We start from the raw sequence: 18,583 nt of genomic DNA on the forward strand, positions 1-18,583 counted from the left end.
TCCACCCAAAAGACACAGACTGGCTGAATCGATACAAAAACAAGACCCATATATATGCTGTCTACAAGAGACCCACTTCAGACTTAGGGGCACACACCGACTGAAAGTGAGGGAATGGAAAAAGATATTCCATACAAAGGGAAATCAAAAGAAAGCTGGAGTAGCAATTCTCATATCAGACAAAATAGACTTTAAAATAAAGACTATTACAAGAGACAAAGAAGTACACTACATAATGATCAAGGGATCAATCCAAAAAGAAGATATAACAATTGGAAATATCTATGCACCCAACATAGGAGCACCTCAATACATAAGGCAAATGCTAACAACCATAAAATGGGAAATCAACAGTAACACAATAATAGTAGGCAACTTTAACGTCCAACCTACACCAATGGACAGACATCATCCAAACCCAAAATAAAGGAAACACAAGCTTTAAATGACACAACAGACCAGATGGACTTAATTGATATTTATAGGACATTCCATCCGAAAACAACAGAATATACTTTCTTCTCAAGTGCACATGGAACATTCTCCAGGATAGATTACATCCTTGGTCACAAATCAAGCCTTGGTAAATTTAAGAAAATTGAAATTGTATCAAGCATCTTTTCTGACCACAACGCTATAAGACTAGATATCAATTACAGGAAAAAATACTGTAAAAAATACAAATGGAGGGTAAACAATATGCTACTAAACAACCAAGAGATCACTGAAGAAATCAAAGAGGAAATAAAAAATTACCTAGAAATAAATGACAATGAAAACATGATGACCCAAAACCTACGGGATGCAGCAAAAGCAGTTCTAAGACAGAAGATTATAACAATACAATCCTACCTCAAGAAACAAGAAAAATCTGAAATAAACACAACCCTGGCTCTTCTGTAAAATGGGGCTTAGAGCAGTAACAATGTTAATTATTTATTTTTAGTATTCAACATAATGCACACAAAGTGGTACATACAATACCCTATGCATGGTAAGTAGGTAAGAACAATTTTTATATTTACTTTGTGACATAAGACTAAAAATATGTTTTTCACAAACTTGTTTTTATTTTAAATGTTTTTCAAACTCTGATTCATTTTGAAACGATTTCTTTTTTACATTTGGAAGACACACCTTTTTTCCATAGAGGAAATTAATTTCCAGTTTTATGATGAAACTGAAGGGGAAAAATTTACATACAGTTATTTATTTTACACCTACCTTTTCATAAACAGTTTCTGCTTTATGAACTGGGATAGACCTATATGTAATTTCACCACTAAGTATATTTTAAAAACAGCCAGATCTTAAATAATCACTATCTATGACATTAATACAGTTCTCCACAGACAGATTTTTAAACTGGGATCCCTTTGGGGGAGGGAGGTCTGTGGATAGAATTCATGTGATCTATGAAGTTGAAGGGGAAAATCTGTCTTTATTTTCATTAACCTTTGACTGAAGATGAACGTTTTCTTCGATAATGAATGCAGGCAACAAACCACAATACTATTCATGGTACCTTAGACTTTGTCACTAATAGAAATCACAGAGAATCATGCTGCAGCTGCAGATATCTTGAAATATTTACACTTACTACTACTTCAAAATTATAGCCTTAATCAGATATGTTGTTAGATACTGTTGATTAACACAATTAAGGAAGCTCATACATTACTATGCATTTTAGTTTATGCATTTAAAACATTCTGAGAAGGGGTCTGTAGCACACAGAAAAGGTTAAGCTTAGTGGTTCTGTCTGCTTCTTTCCCAAATGCATCTTTACTGCCACCTGGTGGAAGCCTTTGCTCAGTACAAGTGAAAAGTATACTACGAAATAGTTTAATCAATGTTTTTTTTTAATCAAACAGACATACTATAGTAAGCATTGACAAATAGTTATTTTATGTAAGTCTGAATGTGTCTAATTTTATTAACAATTTCAACCAATTGACTAAGTTCTCTAACACTTCTACTCACTACCTTAATTTATATTCTTGTCCAAAATATGGTCAAAGGGTCCGATCACCTAAATTTGAAAGGCTCCTTTGCCTTTAGAGCTACACCTCTCAAAATTTGTTGAAAGGCTTCAAATTTTTAGTTTATCCATAGCTTATGTCAGATATTATTAACTAGAGGAATATGCATAGAGAATTCCCTGAGGAGCTTTTCCTACAATCCACCTGCTTGGAGGCCTCACCTCTGGAGATTCTGATTTATAATTCTTGTTAGAGTGAATTTTAGAAAAAAAAAAACTCAAGAAATTGTGATGTGGATCCCTCTGGTTTAGAACCATTCAACCTAGGTCATTTGATTTCTGTCTTTTTTTTTAAAGGGTCATCTCATGCTTTTCTGAGTAATTAAGGATTATATCTTTCCTCTTAGAAATTTCTTCATCCCTTTTGATCCAGGGATCTCTGTCCTCCCAAAGAATTACCAATCATAAAAACTCTTCTTGAATCTCAATCCCCTAATCATTGTAATGATTTTCTTTGTACTTTATCATATTTAAATCTCTAATGAAAAACAATTTATGCTTAGTTTTTTTTAGTAGACTTTAAAAAAAGCTGGTGTTATACAAACAGGAAAGGAATAAAGATATTTAAAGTTATAAAACAGCAATGAATTATTATCTCAAATAGCCATTAGGTGTTATCTGTTCACTGATAATTTAGTTCACGTCTTATCTCATTTATATTTTAAGCAAGTTAGGTACAAAAAAAATAGGACAGATCACTAATAAATTGCTGAGTGAAGTTACGAATGTTAGAGATTCTATTTTTGTTTCTTTTGTATAAAATTGGGATGATATTCAGTATTCAGCTTTTCAGTAACTGAAACACTAAAAGATATTAGTCATTGCAAAGTAGTTTCACATGCTGTTCTATTCTTTCCAATCTTTTTTCTCTCTGTACTTCAGTTTGGCTATTTTTTTATTGTTCTGTATTTGAGTTCATTATTTCTGTCCTCTTTTTATATATGATCTGCTATTAAACCTATCCAATGAGTTCATAATTTCATGTACTGTATTTTTCACATCTAGAATATCCACTTGATTTTTTAATAGATTTCAACTTTCTGTGAAATTCTCCATCTTTTTATCCATTTTGTTCATCATGTTTTCCATTTGACATATTAGTAATAGTTAAAGTGTTTTTCTGCTAACTTCAGTATTTAGATCACCTGTGGGTCTGCTGTTATTTTTTTTCTCTTTTGTTAGTCACATCTTCCTGCCTCTTTGCATGATTAGTATTTTATTTGTATGGTGGACACCGTGTAAAAAAGAACTGAAGAAGCTCCAGATGATATCATCGGCCAGAGGGGGGACCCTTTTCCTCTTTTAGGAAGGGTGAAGTACTTATCATCTCACTCCAATCAGGCACTGAGCTGAGCTGCAGTTATAGTAAGAGTCAGTCAACCTCTGGTTCCTCCCTCCTCCTCAGGTATGATACTCTCTAGCTTCTGATTGACAGCCTGAGTTTCTGTCTCCCTCACACTAAAAGACTGTAGGAAATTTGGTTTTGCCCTTCAGGGTTCTGAGTTTGACTATTTAGTGTTATGACTTATAAAATAATCTGGGAAATATCAAAAGGGGAAGATGAGTCATGTATATATGGCACACATCATCCCTCTAATACAGAAATCAGCAAACTTCGCACAGGGCCAAAGTAAACATTTTCAACTTTGTAAACCATAAGGTCTCCATCACAACCACTCAACTCTGCCATTTTAGGGTGAAAGCAGCCACAGACAAGACAATACACAATGAGTGTGGCTGTGTTCCAATAAAACTTTATTTATTTATGGACACTGGAATTTGAATTTCATACAATTTTAACTTGTCATGAAATATTTTTATTTTTAAACTATTTTAATCACATAGGAACCATTTGTGAAATGTACAAAAATAGTCCGTGAGCCAGATTTGGCACAGGGTCCATAGTTTGCCAACCTCTGAGAGGGACATTAATCTTGTGAGACTGTGAGAGATTTCATTCTGCTTTCATCAGATTTTGAAGAGGTCCATGTCACCAAATTTCCAAATTTGTGATTCCCAAAATAAGTTATTGGCATAAATGTATATGGATGATAGAGAACAACCAAACTCATATTCAGAGCCATGATATATAGTTGGACAGTACACCCAATCTATTCTGTATGGTGAGAAGTGGTGGCCATGGCTAGGTTCCCTAGCTAAGTAATGTGCTCCCAAAGTGTGCTCAATGACAATAAATTTGTTTATCGGCAAAATGGCTAATTACTCTAGGCCAATGATAATGATATCTTCTAACACTTACTGAGAACTTAGTATGTGCTTGACATTGTACTTTTTGCTTTACATGCAATATCTCATTTAATCCTCACAACAAGCATGTCAGAAAAACACTATTATTGTCCTCCTTTTACAGATGAGGAGACCAAGGCTTGAGGTATTAGATAACTTGCCCCAGGCAATAAAACTAGTAAATGTTGGATTTAGGATTCAGATCCAGGTTCTATTCTAAAACCTGTACTCATAATCACTACTGTTTTCTGTGTCTTGGACCTTTGGGATTGCATATGAAATGTGGAAATAGTCTCAAGGGTCTCAAGTATAATCAAATCTGAATACTATATAAGGATGAATAGTACTGGGTATTTCTCTCTTCTACATGTCTCCTTAGAATGCTTTTCATTTACCACATTACCGATGACAGGCAGGCAAAATGTTCCAGAATCCAGATATGTGAAGAAAAGACATTGGCTGGGGATGGTTTGGTCCCATTGTGAAGCTGCAACATCTCCACAAAGATCTCTGGAGTTGACAGGCATTTAGAGAAATGACCAGATATATTATATGCCTGTGGGAATACGATCAACTGGGGATTACTCAGAGAGAGTCTAAACACTGTATAACTTATCTTGATTAGAAAGGAGACGTGACAGGAAATAGTAAAACTCAAATCAGGTTTACTCAGTGACAGCTTTTATAAAGATTAAGTAAGAGAGGAGGAGGCTGAAATTAGAGACTAAACTCTGGCTTTAAATTAGATAATCTATATGCAATGGAAAGTGCTGGAACTTTGGTGTCAGTAATATCTGGACTATAAACACAACTCTATTCATAAACTATAATTTTGGGCAAGTTACTTAAGCTCCCTGAGTCTCAGTCTCTTTATCATAAAACAATTATAATTACATATATACCAGAGTTTTTTTGTTTTGCTTTTTGGGAGAGGATTGAATAACATAACATACTAACAGTTCTTTGCACCACAGTAGTTGCTCGGTAAAGGGGAGATATTTTCATTATTCCCTAATTCTCTACCTCTGAGTTGGTCCTATTTGTAATAAGACAACTTAATGCATAGTACCATTTACTTGGTATAGATAAACCTACATAAACCAGTGACTGGTGAGTTTATGTGAATACACTACTGAAATGGTACTAAACACTCTGTTACTTTCTTTTTGATCACAGTAAAACCATGGTAGTATTTACCTAGGAAGTATAATTGTCCCTATTTGGTCCCACAAAGTATTAATTGCCTGTATCTAATACTAGCAAAAATATTAATATTATATAACTTGTGTTATTTTTACTATTTGATGCTGAAAGTTCTTAGTATCTAAACTAAATAAAACTGATGGTAGAAGAGAAGATTGATAGGGGTAGATAGCACAAGAAATGGAAGCCTGATATTTCTTCTATGTAGATGTGACTCGTCATAGCCTGTAAACTGGTAGAATCCAGAAAGACACATTTTCCCCCACCTGATTAAAAATCTCACATCTATAAATTGATTAAATGCTTCACTCACCCAACCAGCCAGTGCTATTATTCTCTACTCCCATATGCCAAGAACTATGTTATGAGCTATGTGGCAATTAGAAAAAGTTCCACATATCTGAGTACCTCATAACCTAAAAAGATACACAGACTACAGATATGAGAAAAACAAAACATTTATGAGGAAAACACATAAATAAGTTCAAACTACTAATTATAATACTATAAAATTATTTAAGAAAAGAATGAAAACAAAATTGAATTATTCCAAACAAACCTGAGGTGGATTCTGATTTGGTCTTTGTTTCAGAGCTGAGTTCTGTTGACAAAGGCACTGAATGTTTCAGGTTGTGAGTTGTTTTTGCAGGTATTTCTATTTCATCAGAGCTTCCTAGCTGTTTACCAAAAAGGATTTTTCTTTCATAAGTAAATCATTTTACTAAAAGAATAAAATATCTTAAAAAATTATAGCATGTGTCTTTATTCCTGTCTTACCCCTAGGTTCTTCATGACACTTTTTTCCTTAAATTCCATATATATGTGTTAGCATACGGTATTTGTCTTTCTCTTTCTGACTTACTTCACTCTGTATGACAGACTCTAGGTCTATCCACCTCACTACAAATAGCTCAAGACCTACTAGAGAATGGACTTGAGGATATGGGGAGGGGGAGGGGTAAGCTGTGACAAAGCGAGAGAGAGGCATGGACATATATACACTACCAAACGTAAGGTAGATAGCTAGTGGGAAGCAGCCGCATAGCACAGGGAGATCAGCTCAGTGCTTTGTGACCACCTGGAGGGGTGGGATAGGGAGGGTGGGAAGGAGGGAGACGCAAGAGGGAAGAGATATGGGAACATATGTATATGTATAACTGATTCACTTTGTTACAAAGCAGAAACTAACACACCATTGTAAAGCAATTATACTCCAATAAAGATGTAAAAAAAAAAGATTTTATAAAACCTTCCTCAAAATAGAAATAGCCATAAGGAAAGTTGTAGCATGCTAATGATACAGTACTGTAAATCAAAATGCAATTGGTAATAAGGCCATAAATAACTTAGTTACAAACTGACTTTCTTTTGCTAATTGATTTTATGTCAATCTTGAGTTTAAATGCTATGTATCAGGGACTGAAAATTAATACGAATGCTATCTTTACAATGTATGTGCTGTAATAGTTCTTGCTGCCCTATTCCTAATACAAAGCATGAAATGTTCTCAAGTTTGAGAGTACTGGTGTCATAGGAAACATGATTAAAACTAATCAATAAGGAACTATGAAATAATCTTCTATATAAGTTCAAACAGTCTGTTTTTGGTTGATTGTTAAGAATATAATTCTGTCTTGAAGCAATAACATGTAATATGTGATTTCCACATTTTTATAAGAAAACAAACTCTTTGTTGCTTAACTCATCAAAATTCTAGTTGTGAAAATTGATTTAATGGCATAATTCCTAAAGGAATTTACTTTTATAGATATCCAAAATTTCATCTTAAAATCAAACCAGAACACGAAAAATCTAGACCTCATTGCTTAGTCCATAATTAATATTAATATTGCTTCCAGTGAAATGGGCTTTATGTTATGTTGTTGACTAAAATGGAAGATGTTATGATTCAGGACTCTATTCATATATTGTTGCCAAGAATACCATACACACTTTACAAAGACCTAACAGCAACATATGTCTTAGGACTTAACTCTAGGAAAAACTGTTTCTCTTCTAAGCAGTCATTTTTAGTTTTTTTCATATTACTATATACAAAATTAAGAAAATTATTATTTTTTTCATTTACTATGTATTAGGCACTATTATTTGTACTAGGTATGTAATAATACATTGAATTTTCACAGAAAAATAAAGAAAATTATAGCATGCAAAGGTAGTATATTCCTTCATCTCTTTTCAATCCATCCTTGACTTCTGTCTAGGACTCTCATTACAAGCTAAAACCCACCCAAACAAAACTCAAAATCTACCTTTTTGGTCCATTTAAACTCTACCTTAGTTTTTTCTTTAGGTTCAGGAAGTGACTCTTTTTTGTTGTTTTTTGTCCACAATGATTTAACTGCTTCATAAATCTGCTGGCTTGTAGCATATGCCTTTTTCCCAGTTACCTAATTAAAACAAAAAGTGAGTCAAATAATATACACTTCTAAAAGTTAAAATAACAAATACTAAAAAATTTACATCTGGTATTTCATAAGAACACTCAGGTCAGAATCAAAAAGATATAAATCTCTAGATCATGAGAACACAAAGCCTCATTTTCTATATCTTATATGAAAAATTGTTTGCCTCATGTAAAAGGCTAAAATATATATATTTAGTACACCACCAAGAGTGAATCCTAATGTAAACTGTGGACTTTCGGTGATAATGATGTGTCAGTGTAGGCTCATCAATTGTAAAAAATTTAGGAGACTCATTAGCGCAGTAGGTAGTGCACAGCCTCATAATTGTAAAAAATGTATCCCTCTGGTGAAGATGTTGATAACGGAGGAGGCTATGCATGTGTGGGTGCAGGGGGTGTACCAGAAATCTCTGTACTTTCTCCTTAATTTTGTCGTGAATCTAAAAGTACTCTAAAAAATTAATAAAGTCTTAAAAATGTATAGTTTGCATTCACACTGTAACGTGAATTTAAAACTCTGTTTAACAGGAGTTTGGGAAAGACAGTTTGAGATAACAGACAGCTGACTGAGAAAAAGATTTTAAGATGCTAAAAAGTTAATGCTTTTGCTTAAATTTTTATGTTGCTTTCTCCAATCACAAAGAAAAATAATTAATGTATTTCTCTAGAGAATGATACGTTTTTGGTAGAAACGTGAAATAAACAATGAACTACAAACACACTAAAGCAGAGGCTAGGATGCTAACTGAATTCCTGAAGCTGCTATTATTTTCATTCATATCTCTTTTCCTTTGGAAGAAATCTCTTTCTGATTCCTCCTTTCTATTCTTTTCCCATCCTTTTTTTTCTTATCGTTAAAGTAATGTTAATAGCTATTGATTTCTCAAACTTTAAAGAGGTTTTGAGGCGCTTTCTAGTTTTACACTTTCTATAAACATAAATTTTTAAAAACTATGTTTTTCTTCCTTAAATAGAAATATTTTTATTATTTTTGCTAAGTATATATCTATACTTAAGAAAAATCAGTCAATCCACTAGTAACGAAAGTCCTCTTCCTCCTCTCAGTGTAATCTTTGTTAACAACTGTACGGATATTCTTCTTGAATTTTTACTCTTTTATCTTCATTATATATGCACACACATAGCATTTTAAAACAAACAGAATGTTGATACATATACATCTACCAAAGGGATGATGTAGATCTATATGCACTGACATGGATAGAAATCCATGATGAACCACTGAATTGCAAAAAAGAGAAGAAAGAATAGATTACCAACTACAATCTCAATTATGTTTTAAATTAACATTTAAAATAAACTGCCCACACATACACTTTTTTTCCTTTTAAAACACAAATGGAATCACGTGATACATATTGAGGTGTGATTTTTTAAAAGCTTAACAATATGTCACAGAGATGTTTCCGTATCAGTTTATATGCCAGTAGATCTGCTTCTAACAGCCACACAGCTAGTATTCTATATGGATACATCACAATTCGTTTAACAAATCCCCTATTGATGGGCATTATGACTTGTTTAACAAATCCCTTGTTGATGGGCATATGGAATACTTCCCTTTTTATACTGGCAATTATAAGCCTGCTGTAATTAGCACCCTTACACAAATAACTGGGACCATATACTGTTGTGGTATTTCCTTGGAAAAATTTCTAGATGTGAAATATCTGGATTAAAGATTATATACATTTTAATTTTTGATAATATTGCCACATTGTCTCTAGAAAGTCAGTGCTATACTGTAGCAATTTACACTCCCACCAAGAGTATATATGTTTTCCAGTCCCATTTACCAGAAGTGTTATGATTTTTTTAAATCTTTGTCAAATGGAAAGGCTAAAAAACAGTATATAAATGATTATTTAAATTTTCATTTATTTGATTGCTGATGAAGTTAAGCATCTTTCATATATTAGGCCATTTATGTTTCTTATTTTGTGGAATGCTTGTTCATATACTTAATTTTCATAGAGGGCATTCATTCTTTTCCTACTGATTTATAGAAGTGTTTAATATATGGAAGGATATTATTTAATCCTTTGTTAATATGTTGCAAATAGGTCTTCCAGTTTTTCATTTATCCATTTACTTTGTATACGGTATACTGTAGTCAACAGAAATGTATCACTTTGATGTAGTAAAATATATTCATTTTTCTTCTTCGATCGCTTCTGGATTGTGTTTTGCTTAAGAAAGCCTTTCCTATCCCAAGATTACACAAAAATTCCTCTTTTCTCTTCTAACATTTTATAGCATTATATTTTATCATTAGATCTTTATTCCACCTGCAATTTATTTTTGCATGATATTTAGTAAAGGTCTAAGTATTTTTCCAAAAAACCAATTATTCCAACACATTTCTTGAAGAGTCCATCTTTTCTTTTTTTTTCTTTCTGATTCCCAGTTAAGTTTACTATCTTTTTTCTTTTTAATATCTTTATTGGAGTATAATTGCTTTACAATAGTGTGTTAGTTTCTGCTTTATAACAAAGTGAATCAGCTATACATACACATATGTTCCCATATCTCTTCCCTCTTGCGTCTCCCTCCTTCCCACCCTCCCTATCCCACCCCACTAGCTAAACCACCGAGCTGATCTACCTGTGCTATGCAGATGCTTCCCACTAGCTATCTATTTTATGTTTCGTAGTGTATATATGTCCATGCCATTCTCACACTTTGTCACAGCTTACCCTTCACCCTCCCCATATCTTCAAGTCCATTCTCTAGTAACTCTGTGCCTTTATTCCCATCTTACCCCTAGGTACCTCATCACCTTTTTTTTTTCCCCCTCAGATTCCATATATATGTGTTAGCATACGGTATTTGTTTTTCTCTTTCTGACTTACTTCACTCTGTATGATGGTCTCTAGGTCCATCCACGTAACTACAAATAACCCAGTTTCATTCCTTTTTATGGCTGAATAATATTCCACTGTAAACATGTGCCACACCTTCTTTATCCATTCATCTGTTGATGGACACTTAGGTTGCTTCCATGTCCTGGCTATTGTAAATAGAGCTGTAATGAACATTTTGGTACATGACTCTTTGAATTATGGTTTTCTCAGGGTATATGCCCAATAGTGGAATTGCTGGGTCGTATGGTAGTTCAATTTTTAGTTTTTTAAGGAAACTGCATACTGTTCTCCATAGTGCCTGTATCAATTTACACTCCCATCAACAGTGCAAGAGGGTTCCCTTTATCCACACCCTCTCCAGCATTTATTGTATCTAGATTTTCTGATGACGGCCATTCTGACCGGTGTAAAAAGATATATCACTGTAGTTTTGATTTGCATTTCTCTAATGGTTAATGATGTTGAGCATTCTTTCATGTGCTTGTTGGCAATCTGTATATCTTCTTTGGAGAAATGTCTATTTAGGTCTTCTGCCCATTTCTGGATTGGGTTGCTTGCCTTTTTGTTATTGAGCTGCATGAGCTGCTTGTAAATTTTGGAGATTAATCCTTGGTCAGTTGCTTCATTTGCAAATATTTTCTCCCATTCTGACGGTTGTCTTTTGGTCTTGTTTATGGTTTCCTTTGCTATGCAAAAGCTTTTAAGTTTCATTAGTTCACATTTGTTTATTTTTGTTTTTATTTCCATTTCTCTAGGAGGTGGGTCAAAAAGGATCTTGCTGTGATTTATGTCATAGAGTGTTCTGCATATGTTTTCCTATAAGAGTTTGATAGTGTCTGGCCTTATATTTAGGTCCTTAACCCATTTTGAGTTTATTTTTGTGTAAGGTGTTAGGGAATGTTCTAATTTCATACTTCTTTTTTTTTTTTTTTTTTGCAGTACTGCGGCCGCTCACTGTTGTGGCCTCTCCCGCTGTGGAGCACAGGCTCCGGATGTGCAGGCTCAGCAGGCATGACTCATGGACCCAGCAGTTCCACGGCTTGTGGGATCTTCCCGGACTCGGGCACAAATCCGTGTCCCTTGGATCAGCAGGCAGACGCTCAACCACTGTGCCACCAGGGAAGCCCTAATTTCATACTTTTACATGTACCTGTCCAGTTTTCCCAGCACCACTTATTAAAGAGGCTGTCCTTTCTCCACTATACATTCCTGCCTCCTTTATCAAAGATAAGGTGACCATATGTGCATGGACTATCTCTGGGCTTTCTATCCTGTTCCATTGATCTTTCTGTTTCTATGCCAGTACCATACTGTCTTGATTACAGTAGCTTTGTAGTATAGTCTAAAGTCTGGTAGCCTGATTCTTCCAGCTCTGTTTTTTGTTCTCAACATTGTTTTGGCTATTCGGGGTCCTTTGTGTTTCCATACAAATTGTGAAATTTTTTGTTCTAGTTCTGTGAAATGTGCCAGTGGTAGTTTGATAGGGATTGCGTTGAATCTGTAGATTGCTTTGGGTAGTAGAGTCATTTTCACAATGTTGATTCTTCCAATCCAAGAACATGGTATATCTCTCCATCTGTTTGTATCACCTTTAGTTTCTTTCATCAGTGTCTTATAATTTTCTGCATACAGGTCTTTCATCTCCGTAGGTAGGTTTATTCCTAGATATTTTATTCTTTTTGTTGCAATGGTAAATGGGAGTGTCTTCTTGATTTCACTTTCAGATTTTTTCATCATTACTGTATAGGAATGCCAGAGATTTCTGTGCATTAATTTTGTATCCTGCTACTTTACCAAATTCAATAATTAGCTCTAGTAGCTTTCTGGTAGCATCTTTAGGATTCTCAATGTATAGTATCATGTCACCTGCAAACAGTGACAGCTTTACTTCTTTTCTTTTTTTTATAGCTTTTTTTTTTAAACATCTTTATTGGGGTATAATTGCTTTACAATGGTGTGTTAGTTTCTGCTTTATAACAAAGTGAATCAGTTATACATATGTTCCCATATGTCTTCCCTCTTGCGTCTCCCTCCCTCTCACCCTCCCTATCCCACCCCTCCAGGCTGTCACAAAGCACCGAGCCAGTATTCCTGTGCCATGTTGCTGCTTCCCACTAGCTATCTACCTTACTACGTTTGTTAGTGTGTATATATCCATGACTCTCTCTCGCCCTGTCACAGCTCACCCTTCCCCCTCCCCATATCCTCAAGTCCATTCTCCAGGAGGTCTGCGTCTTTATTCCTGTCTTACGCCTAGGTTCTTCATGATATTTTTTTTCATTAAATTCCATATATATGTGTTAGCATATGGTATTTGTCTTTTTCTTTCTGACATACTTCACTCTGTATGACAGACTCTAGGTCTATCCACCTCGCAACAAATAGCTCAATTTCGTTTCTTTTTATGGCTGAGTAATATTCCATTGTATATATGTGCCACATCTTCTTTATCCTTTCATCCGATGATGGGCACTTAGGTTGTTTCCATCTCCGGGCTATTGTAAATAGAGCTGCAATGAACATTTTGGTACATGACCCTTTTTGAATTATGGTTTTCTCAGGGTATATGCCCAGTAGTGGGATTGCTGGGTCATATGGTAGTTCTGTTTGTACTTTTTAAGGAACCTCCATACTGTTCTCCATAGTGGCTGTACCAATTCACATTCCCACCAGCAGTGCAAGAGTGTTCCCTTTTCTCCACACCCTCTCCAGCATTTATTGTTTCTAGATTTTTTGATGATGGCCATTCTGACCGGTGTGAAAAGATATATCACTGTAGTTTTGATTTGCATTTCTCTAATGGTTAATGATGTTGAGCATTCTTTCATGTGCTTGTTGGCAATCTGTATATCTTCTTTGGAGAAATGTCTATTTAGGTCTTCTGCCCATTTCTGGATAGGGTTGCTTGCTTTTTTGTTATTGAGCTGCATGAGCTGCTTGTAAATTTTGGAGATTAATCCTTGGTCAGTTGCTTCATTTGCAAATATTTTCTCCCATTCTGAGGGTTGTCTTTTGGTCTTGTTTATGGTTTCCTTTGCTGTGCAAAAGCTTTGAAGTTTCATTAGGTCCCATTTGTTTATTTTTGTTTTTATGTCCATTACTCTAGGAGGTGGGACAGAAAGGATCTTGCTGTGATTTATGTCATAGAGTGTTCTGCCTATGTTTTTCTCTAAGAGTTTGATAGTTTCTGGCCTTACATTTAGGTCTTTAATCCATTTTGAGCTTATTTTTGTGTATGGGGCTAGGGAGTGATCTTATCTCATACTTTTCCATGTACCCGTCCAGTTTTCCCAGCACCACTTATTGAAGAGGCTGTCCTTGCTCCACTGTACATTCCTGCCACCTTTATCAAAGATAAGGTGTCCATATGTGTGTGGGTTTATCTCTGGGCTTTCTATCCTGTTCCATTGATCTATCTTTCTGTTTTTGTGCCAGTACCGTACTGTCTTGATTACTGTAGTTTTGTAGTATAGTCTGAAGTCAGGGAGCCTGACTCCTCCAGCTCCTTTTCTCGTTCTCAAGATTGCTTTGGCTATTCGGGGTCTTTTGTGTTTCCATACAAATTGCAAAATTTTTTGTTCTAGTTCTGTGAAAAGTGCCAGTGGTAGTTTGATAGGAATTGCATTGAATCTATAGATTGCTTTGGGTAGTAGAGTCATTTTCACAATGTTGATTCTTCCAATCCAAGAACATGGTATATCTCTCCATCTATTTGTATCATCTTTAATTTCTTTCATCAGTGCCTTATAATTTTCTGCATACAGGTCTTTTGTCTCCTTAGGTAGGTTTATTCCTAGATATTTTATTCTTTTTGTTGCAATGGTAAATGGGAGTGTTTTCTTGATTTCACTTTCAGATTTTTCATCATTAGTATATAGGAATGCCAGAGATTTCTGTGCATTAATTTTGTATCCTGCCACTTTACCAAATTCATGATTAGCTCTAGTAGTTTTCTGGTAGCATCTTTAGGATTCTCTATGTATAGCATCATGTCATCTGCAAACAGTGACAGCTTTACTTCTTCTTTTCCGATTTGGATTCCTTTTATTTCCTTTTCTTCTCTGATTGCTGTGGCTAAAACTTCCAAAACTATGTTGAATAAGAGTGGTGAGAGTGGGCAACCTTGTCTTGTTCCTGATCTTACTGGAAATGCTTTCAGTTTTTCACCATTGAGGATGATGTTGGCTGTGGGTTTGTCATATATGGCCTTTATTATGTTGAGGAAAGTTCCCTCTATGCCTACTTTCTGCAGGGTTTTTTATCATAAATGGGTGTTGAATTTTGTCAAAAGCTTTCTCTGCATCTATTGAGATGATCATATGGTTTTTCTCCTTCAATTTGTTAATATGGTTTATCACATTGATAGATTTGCGTATATTGAAGAATCCTTGCATTCCTGGAATAAACCCCACTTGATCATGGTGTATGATCCTTTTAATGTGCTGTTGGATTCTGTTTGCTAATATTTTGTTGAGGATTTTTGCATCAATGTTCATCTGTGATATTGGCCTGCAGTTTTCTTTCTTTGTGACATCTTTGTCTGGTTTTGGTATCAGAGTGACGGTGCCCTCGTAGAAAGAGTTTGGGAGTGTTCCTCCCTCTGCTATATTTTGGAAGAGTTTGAGAAGGATAGGTGTTAACTGCTCTCTAAATGTTTGACAAAATTCACCTTTGAAGCTGTCTGCGCCTTGGCTTTTGTTTGTTAGAAGACTTTTAATCACAGTTTCAATTTCAGTGTTTGTGATTGGTTTGTTCATATTTTCTATTTTTTCCTTGTTCAGTCTCAGTAGGTTGTGCATTTCTAAGAATTTGTCCATTTCTTCCAGGTTTCCATTTTACTGGCATAGAGTTGCTTGTAGTAATCTCTCATGATCCTTTCTATTTCTGCAGTGTCAGTTGTTACTTCTCCTTTTTAATTTCTAATTCTATTGATCTCAGTCTTCTTCCTTTTTTTCTTGATGAGTCTGGCTAATGGTTTATCAATTTTGTTTATCTTGTAAAGGAACCAGCTTTTAGTTTTACTGATATTTGCTATCATTTCCTTCATTTTTTTCATTTATTTTTGATCTGATGTTTATGATTTCTTTCCGTCTGCTAACTTTGGGTTTTGTTTGTTCTTTTTTCTCTAATTGCCTTAAGTGCAAGGTTAGGTTGTTTATTTGAGATTTTTCCTGTTTGTTAAGGTAGCATTGTGTTGCTATAAACTTCCCTCTTAGAACTGCTTTTGCTGTATCCCATAAGTTTTGGGTCATTGCGTCTCCATTGTCATTTGTTCCCAGGTACTTTTTAATTTCCTCTTTGATTTCGTCAGTGATCACTTGGTTATTAAGTAGTGTACTGTTTAGCCTCAATGCATTTGTATTTTTTACAGATCTTTTCCTGTAATTGATATCTAGTCTCATAGCGTTGTGGTCGGAAGAGTTACTTGATATGATTTCAATATTCTTTAATTTACCAAGGCTTGATTTGTGACCCAAGATATGCTCTATCCTGGAGAATGTTTCATGAGCTCTTGAGAAAATTGTGTATTCTGTTGTTTCTGGATGGAATGCCCTATAAATATCAATTAAGTCCATCTTGTTTAATGTATCATTTAAAGCTTGTGTTCCTTTTTCATTTTCATTTTGGATGATCTGTCCATTGGTGAAAGTGGGGTGTTAAAGTCCCCTACTATGAAAGTGTTACTGTCAATTTCCCCTTTTATGGGTGTTAGTGTTTGCCTTATGTATTGAGGTGCTCCTATGTTCGGTGCATAAATATTTAAAATTGTTATATTTTCTTCTTGGATCTATCCTTAGATCATTATGTTGTGTCCTTCTTTGTCTCTTGTAATAGTATTTATTTTAAAGTCTATTTTGTCTGATATGAGAATTGCTACTCCAGCTTTCTTTTGATTTCCATTCGCATGGAATATCTTTTTCCATCCCTTCACTTTCATTCTGTATGTGTCCCTGTGTCTGAACTGGGTCTCTTGTAGATAGCATATATACCAGTCTTGTTTTTGTATCCATTCAGCCAGTCTTTGTCTTTTGGTGGGAGCATTTAATCCATTTACATTTAAGGTAATTACCGATATGTATGTTCCTATACCCATTTTCTTAATTGTTTTGGGTTTGTTATTGTAGGTCTTTTCCTTCTCTTGTGTTTCCTGCCTAGAGGAGTTCCTTTAGCTTTTGTTGTAAAGCTGGTTTGGTGGTGCTGAAATCTCTCAGCTTTTGCTTGTCTGTAAAGGTTTTAATTTCTCCATCAAATCTGAATGAGATCCTTCTTGGTAGAGTAATCTTGGTTGCAGGTTTTTCTCCTTCATCACTTTAAATATGTCCTGCCACTCCCTTCTGGCTTGCAGAGTGTCTGCTGAAAGATCAGCTGTTAACCTTGTGGAGATTCCCTTGTGTGCTATTTATTGTTTTTTCCCTTGCTGCTTTTAATATGTCTTGTTTGTATTCAATTTTTGACAGTTTGATTAATATGTGTCTTGGTGTGTTTCTCCTTGGATTTATCCTGTATGGGACTCTCTATGCTTCCTGGACTTGATTAAATATTTCCTTTCCCATATGAGGGAAGTTTTCAACTATAATCTCTTCAAATATTTTCTCAGTCCCTTTCTTTTTCTCTTCTTCTTCTGGGACCCCTATAATTCAAATGTTCATGCATTTAATGTTCTCCCAGAAGTCTCTGAGACTGTCCTCAGTTCTTTTCATTCTTTTTTCTTTATTCTGCTCTGCAGCAGTTATTTGCACTATTTTATCTTCCAGGTCACTTATCCGTTCTTCTGCCACAGTTATTCTGCTATTGATCCCTTCTAGAGTATTTTTAATTTCACTTATTGTGTTGTTCATCATTGCTTTTTTCCTCTTTAGTTCTTCTAGGTCCTTGTTAAAAGTTTCTTGTACTTTCTCTATTCTATTTCCAAGATTTTGGATAATATTTACTATCATTTGTCTGAATTCTATTTCAGGTTGACTGCCTATTTCCCCTTCATTTGTTAGGTTTGGTGGGTTTTTACCTTGCTCCTTCATTTGCTGTGTGTTTTTCTATCTTCTCATTTTGCTTATCTTACTGTGTTTGGGGTCTCCTTTTCGCAGGCTGCAGGTTCATAGTTCCGTTGTTTTTGGTGTCTTTCTCCAGTGGCTAAGGTTGGTTCAGTGGGTTGTGTAGGCCTCTTGGTGGAGGAGACTAGTGCCTGTGTTCTGGTGGATGAGGTTGGATCTTGTCTTTCTGGTGGGCAGGTCCATGTCTGGTGCTGTGTTTTGGGGTGTCTGTGTCCTTAGTATAATTTTAGGCAGCCTCTCTGCTAATGGATGGGGCAGTGTTCCTGTCTTGCTAGTTGTTTGGCATATGGTGTGCAGCACTATAGCTTGCTGGTCGTTGAATGATGCTGGGTCTTGGTGTTGATATGGAGATCTCTGGGAGATTTTCACCATTTGATATTACATGGAGCTGGGAGGTCTCTGATGGACCACTGTCCTGAAGTTGGCTCTCCCACCTCAGAGGCACAGCACTGACTCTTGGCTGGGACACCAAGAGCCTTTCATACACATGGCTCAGCATAAAAGGGAGGTAAAATAGAAAAAAAGAAAGAAAGAGGATAAAATAAAATAAAGTAAGATAAAATAAAGTTATTAAAATAAAAAATAATTATTAAGAAAAAAAATTTTTAAAGTAAAAAAGGATGGACAGAACCCTAGGACAAATAGGGAAAGCAAAGATATACAGACAAAATCTCTCACAGAAGCATACACATATACACTCACAAAAAGAGGAAAAGGGGAAAAAATA

General features: G+C 35.1%; 1 protein-coding gene across 9 annotated transcripts in view; it reads right to left on the reverse strand.

Annotated features, from left to right (window-relative positions):
- The window catches only part of APOOL (apolipoprotein O like), a 229,086-nt gene that overhangs the window by 109,692 nt on the left and 100,811 nt on the right, over positions 1-18,583 (reverse strand). For 6 of the 9 annotated variants that reach the window (XM_067724588.1, XM_067724591.1, XM_067724586.1 and 3 more), the window contains 2 exons: positions 7,765-7,902; positions 6,051-6,168 (listed from right to left, as the gene is read on the reverse strand). In XM_067724588.1, coding sequence (XP_067580689.1) covers positions 6,051-6,168; positions 7,765-7,902 — 256 coding nt within the window. The remainder of the gene's footprint in view (positions 1-6,050; positions 6,169-7,764; positions 7,903-18,583) is intronic. The other 3 variants (XM_067724590.1, XM_067724593.1, XM_067724594.1) reach the window with 2 other exon arrangements.

This window comes from Pseudorca crassidens, chromosome X, assembly GCF_039906515.1.
Source record: "Pseudorca crassidens isolate mPseCra1 chromosome X, mPseCra1.hap1, whole genome shotgun sequence".
NCBI classification, from domain to species: domain Eukaryota; kingdom Metazoa; phylum Chordata; class Mammalia; order Artiodactyla; family Delphinidae; genus Pseudorca; species Pseudorca crassidens.